The 12,110-nt window shown below is 41.2% G+C and overlaps 1 protein-coding gene across 1 annotated transcript in view; it reads right to left on the bottom strand.

Moving 5' to 3' along the window:
* USH2A (usherin) overlaps nucleotides 1-12,110 on the bottom strand; it is a 375,273-nt gene that overhangs the window by 24,050 nt on the left and 339,113 nt on the right. Inside the window, exons 62-64 of the mRNA XM_036380788.1 lie at nucleotides 8,260-8,487; nucleotides 5,778-7,294; nucleotides 4,470-4,788 (exon numbers count right to left, since the gene is read on the bottom strand). Coding sequence (XP_036236681.1) covers nucleotides 4,470-4,788; nucleotides 5,778-7,294; nucleotides 8,260-8,487 — 2,064 coding nt within the window. The remainder of the gene's footprint in view (nucleotides 1-4,469; nucleotides 4,789-5,777; nucleotides 7,295-8,259; nucleotides 8,488-12,110) is intronic.

Raw genomic sequence — 12,110 nt, 5'->3', positions numbered from 1 at the left:
AAATCCAGTCTAATATCCATATTTAATTTAATGAAAAAAAATTCAAGGTTTTATTGCATCAACACACTTGAATTTAAGATTATGTTGACAAGAGAAACACACTGCCTGAGGTGGGGCTTAATGAACAAAATTATGTGGTTTCAAATGGCCCTCTTCTACTAGGGGAAAGGAAGTATCTCATTCTGCAAGAGGATATCTAGAGGAGGTATCATCATAGCATCAGTGAAACAACAGTTATGTCTGCTTTACTTTTCAGAAGCTGAGGTCAAGGGTGGTAGTCTAATGCAGATGTAGTATGAGAAATTCTCTGTAATTGGAAGCAGAAACCTTGTAAGAAAAAACAGTCTTACAAACAAAATAACAAGAAGGGAATGGAAGAAAGAACTACTTTTTTTAATGTCACTGCCTTGCAGTGCATCTTTCTGTAAGAGAGATGGGAAGAAATGGGGAATTTAAAGAATGAAGAGGAGTCAGATATGAGGGATATTACAAATGAGTAACTATCCATCATTGGTGAACCAGAAAACCAGTTTTACCTGATTTTAAACTGCAGAAGTCACTGACCTGTTTGTCAGTAACTAATCAGCACAAGCTGGAGCTCAGCCAACAATGTGACACACAGGCGGGTAAACCAAGTGTCCTTCCTAGCACTGGAAAATGACCAATGGGGCCAACCTATTATACACCCCATGTAACTGGTCCTTAGTCTTCATGACTTTGCACCCATTTTTTTTTAGTTTATTCTTCCAAAATTAGAATATGATTTGTTTTCTCTTTGAGAGGACCCAGCACATAGTTACCCTGGTGTGTCTTGGGGTATTTCCTAGACCCTTCAGCTGGCTGCAGTAACAGGAGGGTGAGAAGGACTCTCCACACACAGAAGGGATGCTGTGCCTCTTACAGTGGTCAGAGGCAGACACCTCCAGCAATGCAGCCCTGTCTCGGTGCATTGAATAGTCCTCTTGGAGAATAAACCTCTGCAGGGAGTCATAAACCTTTCAGAAGAGGGACAATTGTAATTTTCTTTTACATGTAATTTGTAATTGTCTTTTACATGTTCTGTGCCTGCCAAATAGAAATAAGGATGTGTCCTAAACCAGGAAGACATTAAGCCATTAATCTAAAGAAGCAGTTTTAAGGACACAATTAAGTGTAATTGTGGAGGAGTGATACTGCATTTGCATGGAAATCACACCACACTGTGAGAGCTCTGCTTTGCACTAAATGCCACAAGTCTCTGCTCAGAAGAGCTTTTCTTTAGCTGAGAAAAACAGGTTTGACTCTATAGGCTGCTATATGGTAACACTGGACACCACTTCCAATGATTCCCAAGGAAGGCCTACATACTCCTGTTTCAGAAATATTCCAGGAAACAAAGGATTGCACTTGCAAACTCATTGGGCCTCGTGAGTGATAATGTTTGTTTTAATCATGGGGATTTTCAGATCACACAGAAGTACATGGTTAATAGAGTTGGGGATATCAAGCAGAATTCCAACAAATACCTAAAAGATGCTCTAGAAAATGCAAGTATCTAAATGTACAACTAGACCAACAGAGGGAGTTTCAAGATCTTAGTGTTTTGTTTGAAGTATGGAAATAGGCACTGTATGCCACTTAAAACCCCACTGCAAACTAGCAGGTGCTAATATGCAGAACTGGCCCTTTCAAGTATAAATGTACTTCCTTGAAGAACAGTGACCTAAGCATTTTTGGGGGCATAGTCCCTTCTGTCAGCATGAGCTTCTAAACTCACATCATCATTTCTGGAAGTGCAACTTCTGCACCTGGTTTTATAAAACTTAATATTCAGCTGAAGTTTCCAGGAAAACAAACAAATTAAAAAACAACAAAACAAACCAACAAAACCCAATGAAAAAATTCCCAAAAGCCCAGACTCAAAAGTCCTGATTTCAGGTCCAAAGAAGCTATTAGAGCATTGAACTAAATCTCAATATCTCCAAAAATGCTGGAGAGAGTCCCAGCACAGCGCTTTAACTGCATTCTGCTGGAGGAAATTCAGCTGCATTTAAAGTTTTATGTCCAGCAAACAAGCCTCAAATACAGAGACAGGAGAATCAATATCCAGTTTAAGTGAAATATAAATCTGGGTTTCATCAGCATAATAGCAAAAGCCAAGCCCTATACTTATGAATAACTTGTCTCACAGGCAAGATATAAATTGTCAACAATTGAGAAGCTCAGAATACATCCCAGAGGACTGCTGCAAGTGACTTAAATGGAAGACAAATGCATGCATTGAAAAACTTCTCATGGTGAAATAAATGGCCACTGGTGAAAAAAACCAAAAATTATTGAGTTCCAATCAAAAGCTCAGCCTAGTTATGGAGCAGAACCAAGATAAAAAGCTACATCTTGAATACAGCACAATAAAGCACAGGAATCTGATTAAGAGGTTTCTTTTTTTTTTATCTGTCACTGATAAGTCATTAAAAATGTTGGCTGAAAAAAGTCTCTGTGGTATCCACTTCCCAAAAAACAGCTTCTGACTGTGATAATTAAAAGTTAGCCCAGCTGAGAACATCCTATAGCCAATATCTACAACATCCAGCTTGGAGAGTATTTCTTCATCTAAGAAAGATTCCTAACAAGTATGGTTTGGGTCTGCTACCAATGCTTACTGTCTACTCAGCCCCATCTGCACTTGCATTCACATTCCCCACAGATCCTGCCTAAAGCAGCAAGGAAATCTGGTCTAACAATAATTCTGCTGACACAGGCTGTACAATCTCCATCCTTGCATCTGCAAGGATAGAGAACTTGATCCAAAACTCAGCTGGACACAGCCCTGAGAGCCTGGTCTATCTGGACCTGCCTCAAGCAGGGAGTTAGGCTGGATGCCTTCTGGATGTTCCTTCCAAACTGCATGACTTGATGAGTCTATGACACGTGTGCATGCAGCAGCTGGATAGACTAATGTGATAAAGCAAATTTTTAGGTTTAATTCTTCATGGTTTCTGGGTACTCAAAAGGATAAAGCAATAGCAGTGGAGCAGAGCTACCAAAGAACCTGATCTATACAGTGTGCTCTCAATAAACCTGCAGATGACACCAAACTAGAGGGACCAGTTGATGTGCTGAAGGACAGATCTGCCAGTCAGGAGGCCCTAGAGAATGGGAATTTCAGCAAGACAGATGCAAAGTCCTGCTTTTGGGGAGGAATAACTTCTTGCAGCATCACAGGGTCTGCATTACTGACCAACTAGGGAGCACCTCTGCTTCAAAGCACCTAAAGGTAGAAAGCTGAATATGAGCCAGCAGAGTAATCTGGCAGCAAAGATGGCCAGCATCCTGAGCTGTTTCACAAGAGCACAGCCAGACAATTAAAGGAAGTGATTAACTACCTTTATTTAGTGTCTCTTTTGTTTTGGCCCCCAAATAACAGAAATATATTGATAAATGGGAGTGTGAGTTCAGTGGCAGGCAACCAAGGTAATCAGGGGGTTGGAAAAGTGCCTGTAAAGAGAAGCCATGGGACTTGTCTTGTTCAGCCTGGGCAAGAGATGGCTTTGAAGGGACTTGATTGCAGTTGTCCTGCAGGCTAATGGGGGGGGTGGAGCCTGCTTCTTTACTATGGTATGTGTTGGGAGGGGACAAGAGAAAATAGGTGTAAGTTCAAGCAAAAAAGGTTCAGACTGAACATAACAAAAAAACTTTTTTGCAATGAGGACAGTCAGGCAGTGGACCAGACTGTAAGGTTACAATCTTCTCCCCAAAGGTTTTCAAGATGCAACTGGATAAAGCCCTGCAAAACCTCATCTGACCTCTTTACTGACCCTGCTTTGGGCAGAAAGTTGAGCTGGATGGCCTCCTGAGAGCCCTTCCAACCTGAATTATCTTGTGATCCTATAAAGCCAATGAACCTGTAAAAGAAAGATTGCTCCACCTTGCTCAAGAGGTGGAAAGCATTGTTTCAGGTATATATTAAACAAAATGAGAACACCAACCATCAGCAGCAAATTCACTTTTGAACCACCAAAAAATTGTACTTGTCATTCTAATGACTAATTTAAAGAGAAAACAGTCCCTTTGGATGTAAACTGCTCTAAGATCTAAAATTAATCTAAGATCTAAATTAAAAATTAATTCATAGTAGATTGGGGAGGATGGAAAAAGAAAGAAAAAATAATGGGAAACCCCCTGCCTTTTAAGAACTAGAATTTCTCATAACAGAGACTTGCAGAGGCTCTGGAGGGTACACAAACATTTAACACATAAGATACATGGGCACCTACTGCTAAGGTAAACAAATGCTGAATGAATATATTGCTTGTATGGAATTATTTCCAGCTTCTCAATTCTTTAAAATACATTCACAATAATCATTTGGGTTCCACAATGCTATTAACATTAGAATTGAGATGTGTATGTTCATTGTAAGTGTAAAGTAAGGTTCTCAAAGTGCACTGAAATCCTAATCAGAGCTGCTAAATAGCTTCAATTCCCACCTGATATTCATACTCTGTGTAAGGCAGCAGCTTGTCATCTTCGAAGGAGGTTGAAGAACCATTGTAAACCAGCGAGAGGTCTAAATTTACGTGGGCTTGAGTTGTTCGCCTCCTGTAAAGTTCATAGTACAAAATCTTGCCGTTTGGCTGCTTGGGGCCGCTCCAGAGGATGGAAGCAGTGGACTGGAAGCCGCGGGCTGTTTGTATCTCAATGAGAGGGGCAGGCTGCGCTGCCGGCGGCGCCTCCAGCGTCCGCGCCGATGCCCACTCACTGGAGGCACAGCCCAGCTCCGTGCAGGCCTGGAGCTGCACTTCGTACCTTGGGGAGCACAGAGAGGAGCAAGGTGATTAAAACGCTGCAGATATAAATACAAACTGTGTGTGAGATCGGGTGGATCTCTTCATTTCTCCCGGTCTTTGGAATTCTTTATAGGCACGCAATTTGCATTAACACATGGGTTATGTGCTGTGCCTTGTGAGCAAAGAGGAAGAACACTGTCTGCTGGGTTTTAATTTGGGTGTGGTTTGGTTTTTTTCAGAGCAGTTAACATCTGCAGGAGTGAAGTGATCAAAATCATTTTGATTTTGATGATATAAACCAAAATGATGATTCATTGTAAGAGATGATTTGGATGTCATTTGAGAACTCCAGAGCTCCTCTCTTACTCTCTTTGGATTTAGATTAGTTATATGTAAATAGTAGACAAACTTATCAACCATGTAACACACACAAATTATGCCTACACAAATATATAAGGAAAGGTCAGGTAAATAATCAAGAATTAGTGGGGAAGATATTACTTCAGTATCAAGTGCATTTCTGTAGCCGAGTCTGGTATCCTTTCTTAAGTGTTAGCTTTCACTTAATCACAAATCACTTGTTTCCAGCTCGAGGGTTCAAACATGGTCCATTAATTTCAGCCCAGCTAGCCTGTGAATGGTCTATGACCATGACTTTGGTCTCCCCACCCTGAATTTTATCAACTAAAGCCCTATTTATTCTCCATAGCAGACACCATGTGAATGATACACCAGTACATGATTGCAGGGTTTGGAGCTTATAGCAGAGTGCTGAATTATCCCTTCTATAAATTACAATCTAAGTGAACACTATGCACTTCATCAAGATGATATAAAGTTGGTGTTACTATAAATTCAAAAGGAAAAAAATCCTTGTTTTATTATTTACTTTTTAGCAAACAATCCCATGGGTCTGACTATCTGTTTAAGCAAGATGTCTGAGCTGCCTGCCAGCCCACTGCACCACCCCACAACATTTATTCAACAATTGGGTTCTTCCAGACTTACCTGCTGTAGGGCTGTAGCTGTGCCACTATGTATGACCGTCTCAGAAAGGAAACATGAGATGCATCAAAGTCAAAAGTCTTCTTTCCTGTTTCACCAGGCTTGTGGAGAGAGATGGTGTAGTTTCTAATGTCACCATTTACTTTGATAGGAGGATCCCAGGCCACCAAAATCTCACTGGAAGACCATGCCTGCAGCCTAGGAGGCAACATCCCAGATGGAGCAGAGGGGTTGGTTTTTATCTGAGCTGAGGGACTGGTGACGCTGCCCTGGCTGTTATTTGCTGTGACAGTGTAGCTGTACTCCATGCCTGGCATCAGGGTGAAATCGAGATACCGAGTTTCCAGACCGGAGTAAACAAGCACACCATCCCTCCTTAGGTCGTAGCTCGTGATTTTGCCATTGGGCTTATTTGGGAGTTTCCATGTGATTTCAATGGACTCCGAGCCCATGACCAGCAGCCTGGGAGCTTCCATATTTAATGGTGGAGCCTCCATCGTCATTACAGACTGGGATGTGCTAGAGGTGCAGCCCCCAGCAGTACAGGCGACCAATGCAAAATCGTACTGTGTGTAAGGCTGCAGGTTAGAGACAAGCATTTGCAAACTGTTGCCAGGATAATACTCTTCATTGCCTAATTTCAATATGTACTTGGTGATATCTCCATTTTGTGTTTGGGGAGGTGCCCAGGCTGCACTGATTTGAGTGGCACTGACAGCCTGCAGAGATGGGGGGTCCACCAAGGCAGGAGCTGCTTCTAGTGTCCGTATTGCAGCTGGCTCACTGGTGGAGCAGCCCCCCATGGTACAGGCAACCACTGCGTAGCTGTACACCGTGTAGGGCAGCAAGTCCTCATCCACATAGCTGAGAGTACCAGCGTCGAAGCTGAAAGGATAGAGAACATCATTCTTCAGCAGCCTGTATGACTGGAGAATGCCATTGGGCTGTGCTGGGGGCGTCCAGGATATGAGCACTTTATGGGGGTTGGCTGAGACCACGGATAAACTGGGGACAGCAAGACCTTTTGGGGCAGTTTGACTAGTCTCTGCCATTGTCCAGGAGCTGTCAGTGTAGCCTGCTGCATTCCAGGTGCGTATTTTATATTCATACCTTGTCCATGGCTGTAAACTTTTATCATTATAGGTGAATGTATTGCTTTCAGTGTTATATTCTGTGAAAACAATTTTCTCATCTTCTCTTGTTGCTCCGTGCCCTGCAACAGTCTCTTCTGTGTGTCTGTGAATAACTTCGTAGCGAATTATTTTTCCATTTGGATTAATTGGCTGCAACCATCTCAGTTCAATGTTGGTGGCATTCACTGCCTGGATTATGGGTGCCATCTGGGACACTGGGGGAGCTTCATCTGTCCAGACTGGCTGGGGTGGAGAGCGAGTGCAGCCTGCTGCATTGCACGCCTCCAGCACGAGCGTGTACAGGGTGTATGGCTCGAGGCGCCGGAAGAGGAACTGGCGAGATAAACCACTGTACTCCAGGTGGTCATCACTGAAAACATTGTAGGTCTGTGAATTAAGGAAGAAAAAGAAAGGCAGGCAGGCAGGCAGGGAGGGAAGGAAGGAAGGAAGGAAGGAAGGAAGGAAGGAAGGAAGGAAGGAAGGAAGGAAGGAAGGAAGGAAGGAAGGAAGGAAGGAAGGAAGGAAGGAAGGAAGGAAGGAAGGAAGGAAGGAAGGAAGGAAGGAAGGAAGGAAGGAAGGAAGGAAGGAAAACAAAACAAAACAATTTTTGTCAATAATCAGTAGATGAGACCCTTAATCTTTGCAATAGGGTAAGGACTATTAACCAATGATTCAGAAACTTATTCTTGCTGGTAACAATCGCCTCACAAACAGATCATGGATACAAAAGGAATGTTTTGATCCAATTTTCATTATTTTTTCATTTTGAATGCAGTAATAAATCACTTAGTGACAGTTTTCATTATATTTGATTGTTATCAAGTTTCATTGCAAGGCTCTCACGGGCCAGCAGAAAGCTTCTCACAGACTAGCTCTAAAGAATATCACTTAAGGGAAAAAAACCTCCAAATAAACCCATCTAGTTGCAAACCTTGCAAGTAAAGGTTTACACTCAGTTGAAACCATTGAGCTAAAAGACATCCCAAATTTCAGAGCAACATTCTATTAAACTGAGGTTTTCAACAAACACATTTTGGTCATGCCCAATTTCATGATGAGTAAGATTACGAGTTTTCATGTGCAGCTTTCTATGCATTAAATGAACAATTTGGTTCAGTGTACATGAAAATTTATAGTCACAGAGTAGCACAAGAATGTTATTATTCATTTTAATATAATGACAAGCATAGAGAACTCACAGAGTGCCTTGGGCTTATATAGGACTTCCACATTTTTTTAAACTATAATGCATTAGATTGGGTCTTTTTCATCAAAAAAATGTTTTAATTTGATATTCAGCATTTCCCTTCTGTTTTTTAATCCAGTGAACTTTCTTTCAAGATGAATATTACCTTAATCATGCCATTGGGTTGAGAGGGCTCTGACCATTTTAGCAGCAGAGCCCTGCCATTTTCTTTCTTTTCCACAGTGAAGTTGCTCAGGCCACTGGGTGAAGCTTCCAAAGTGCGCACAGATGTCCAGGGGCTTGAAACCTGCCCGGCATTGTTTACAGCTACGACATGAATATGATATGTTGTGAAAGGTTTCAATCCAAATAAATGAGCCTGATGCTTTGTTCCCTGAAGCAAGAATACAGATGTTTGAGTTAGTTAAAAAAGTAATCAGCATCTGTGGTTTATGTCACTTGGAAAATGAGGCCTCAGCTATGGGTCACTTCTGACTGCTTTGCAGAATACCCCATCTGGTTTCTAGGATTTTTTTTGGTGGTATTTTATGACTGAGCCTCAAAAAGAAATTCTTATGGTTTAAAAAAATTATCTATGATTATGATGGAGCCTTTGTAATGAATTCTTTGGGAGTCCTCCACAGTCTGAATCTCAGCTAGGACACAACTTAGAGTTCATTCAGCATGTGTCTGAGCTTCTCAGTGAGGATGAAGCTTCCTGGAATTGGACTCAAGCATGTAGAAATCTGTGGTACATGGGTGATGCCTGCCTCCACAGAAATCTTACACATCTTGTGTGTACATGTGACATTTCATAGGCATGTTGTCCTGTTCTAGCTACTCAGGCCATGGTAATCTGGATAAACAATTTGTGAATCCCACTGGGCTCAGCCAGGGCTGCAAGGACTGGGGCTGACCTGCTGCCACACCAGAGCACAGCTCAGCAGAGGGGCATGGTGGGGACGCAGGCTGATGGACATCAGCCATGGCCAGGAGGGGCCACTGGCATCCCAGCTCACCCCAAAGAGCATCTGACACAGACTTGACACTGCTTGGGCAAGGAGAGCCGCAGCACAAAATCTGATCTAGGCAGGAAGGCAAAACAGCAGTGGAATTATTCTGAACAGTCACAAAAGGCACAGTGACCAACAAAGAACAGGAGTAACATGTTCCAGTAGGAGACTGTGCAGATGTGTCAGATCAGAGGAACAAAGAAAAAAGGAGTTCAGCTGATCACTGATATATTTAATCTCTTTTTTAGCTGTACTTTGGCATGAATTATATAGACCACAAGAAAGGGAGTGCAGGGATTCAGTTGCCTTCATGTGACAGAAAGAGCTGAAGTCAATTTCCCTGTGTCAGTAAGTCATATTAAGTTGCTAAATGCTAACATTTCCAATTGTTTAATATTTAAACATTTGTTAAGCTATCAGACTCAGAAACAAATTTTAAAGAAATATTAATTTCTTTTTTTTAAATATTAAAAGTTAGATCATAAATATTTAAATAGTTATTTCCTCAAAACAATGAGTTAGTCTTTTAGATAAATATAGCACAGCATTCGAATGACCATTATGAATATTAAATCTGAAGATGCCACAAGTACAGATTATAAACATACTTTTCTGATAAATGATTCCTTTTTTCTGTTAAACAGGGCAAACACTAGCAAGATTAATAATGCAAAAAAGTATAATTCTTTGTTAGGAATTCCCAGTCATCACTGCCAAAAAAGCATAAGCTGAAATGCAAATAGCAATCACCTCGAACAGATTATATATAAAAAAGCTCTGGCTGCTGTGGGACATTTAGAGATATCTTTTGTCATAAGAAACATGGAAAGCATGTGGGCTATAAAGCAAAAACATATGTATATTGTCAATAGCAGCACCTGTTCAATTATAGTTTATTTCGGTATGGAGAATTTCATTCAGCCCCTAGATGGCAATACTATCAAACACTTTTTGTAACATGAGTACTTAATGATTAACAATGTGCGTTCAGTCATCCAACAGACTCAAGGCAGCCATTAAAAAAATAACAAACCTGATTTCATTATAGATTCTTTTAATAAACATTTATGGCTTAGATCCTTGAAAGTGGAAGCGTTTAAACTGCCATAGCCAAAAAACCTATACAGCTGACTGCAAAATTATGAACTGCAGGTTAAAGAACCACATTTAAATCGAGGCTCATGCTTAGCATAAAAATCTGGCATCAGAAATTATGTTGGCACAAAACATGATTAAAATTAGCTTTACAATTGGATGTAGTCTGTATTAATAGTTTTTATGAGGACAGTTATCTATTAGGTTTTCAAAACAGAACTTTTAAAAGCCTAAAATTTACATTCCATGGTTCGGGGGTGGGGATGGGAGGAAGGGAGCACACAGCATTAAATTACTGCCCCTGAACTGCTACACAGAGAGGCTCTCTGAAGGTACAAACACATTATTAAAAACATCAGACAAAAAGCAATTGCTCTGCTTTTTAATGAGCTGCATCATCGGGTGGGTTTTTGTGACAGCAATGCTACAAAACACTAGATTTCTATCTTTAAACAGAAAACTGGCATATTTTTCATCATTCTCTACCATTTCCTCACTAAACCCCAAGATTTAATTATTTACAATCCTCACTACACTTTGAAATGAAACAAGGGTGGAGGGATTTCCTTGCCTGCAGTTCATCATGTTCTCTGGAGACTGCTAAACCATTCCTTCCAGGGATGACTTTTATCCCTGGCTCCTACAGATACTTCTTGAAGAGCAAACGGTTTACATGTATTTTTGTTTTGTTTGGTTTTGAAGTAAGCTCAGGGGACATACTCCCAGAATACAGAGCCACACTTTCTCCCCCTGCCCTGCTGCCATTGCCAGCCGTGAATTTGCTCAGCTCAAAGGCTGATGCTGAAAAGAGTATGGATGGCAGACTCGGTGATTCATTTCAAGAATCACTTTATGTCCTCCCATGACATTTTCAGCCTAGAAATACTGTCCTACTGGAATGGTCAAATATAAATTGTAAAATATACCTTGCACTGATAGCACTGTAACTTTGGTTTCAGTGGGCAACGACACAACCTTAAATAGGCACATGAACAAAATCATTGTCTGGAATATTCTCCCAGTCTTCCTCTGCAAAGGCATAAACTTATATTTCCCATGTTTACACATGCTAACAGTCCAGATTTCATTCACCATTAAAAGAAAGCCAACAAAATAAAATTTTAATGTGAACATTAAGATGTTTGTAGACTGGCTGACCATGAAATCCAATGGACTTCAAGCCCATGCCCTCCTTTCTCTGTCCCCAACTGTGAAGCATTCACGCTCTATCAGTCATTAAATTAAGAATATTCTAGCAAACATTTAAGTGTGTACAGTCTCACATTCCTTCTATGTGGCCTTTTAATTCTTTCCTTGTAAACACTACAGAAATGGACACCTGACAGAGGAGGGAGGTTGTGACAAGCCACTGTGACCTGATCACACCCTGCAGCCCAGAGCCCAGCCTTTGGCACAGCCCTTGCTTTTGGTAGCCTGGTCTGCTCCCCTGGTACAGCTCTAGCAGCATCACCACTACTCCAGGCAGGACCTTTGTTTTTGCTCTGTAAAGTCCTTCACATGCTGCCAGTAGCAGCACAAGCTGTTAACAGCAACAAATACACTCCTCCACTAATTCCACTCTTCTCACTGTAAATTAGGATAAAAGTTATTTAAAATAAAACCTTGTTTTAACACATTTTTCCAAACATAAAATGAGAGAACATGAATCATGAATAATGCATTCGTCAAGATTTGCTTCAGATTGCCTTTTTTGTTTGTTTATTTTTTAATTCATGAACACAGAAGTCACTTAAAGTCTGGAAACAAATTAGCATAGTCTTTCATGTCATTCAAAGGCAGTGGCATCCATAATGCAAGGTGCCTGCCTTCCTCGCTACCTCTTGGTCCTCCTCCCAGGCACGTGCAAGGCTGTGCAGCCTTCAAGGGTCTGATGATTTTACACTGCCTA

Source organism: Molothrus ater, chromosome 3 (assembly GCF_012460135.2).
Source record: "Molothrus ater isolate BHLD 08-10-18 breed brown headed cowbird chromosome 3, BPBGC_Mater_1.1, whole genome shotgun sequence".
Lineage (NCBI taxonomy): Eukaryota > Metazoa > Chordata > Aves > Passeriformes > Icteridae > Molothrus > Molothrus ater.
Note: the sequence above shows the minus strand (reverse complement) of the source record. Positions and strands in the feature narration are given on the sequence as shown.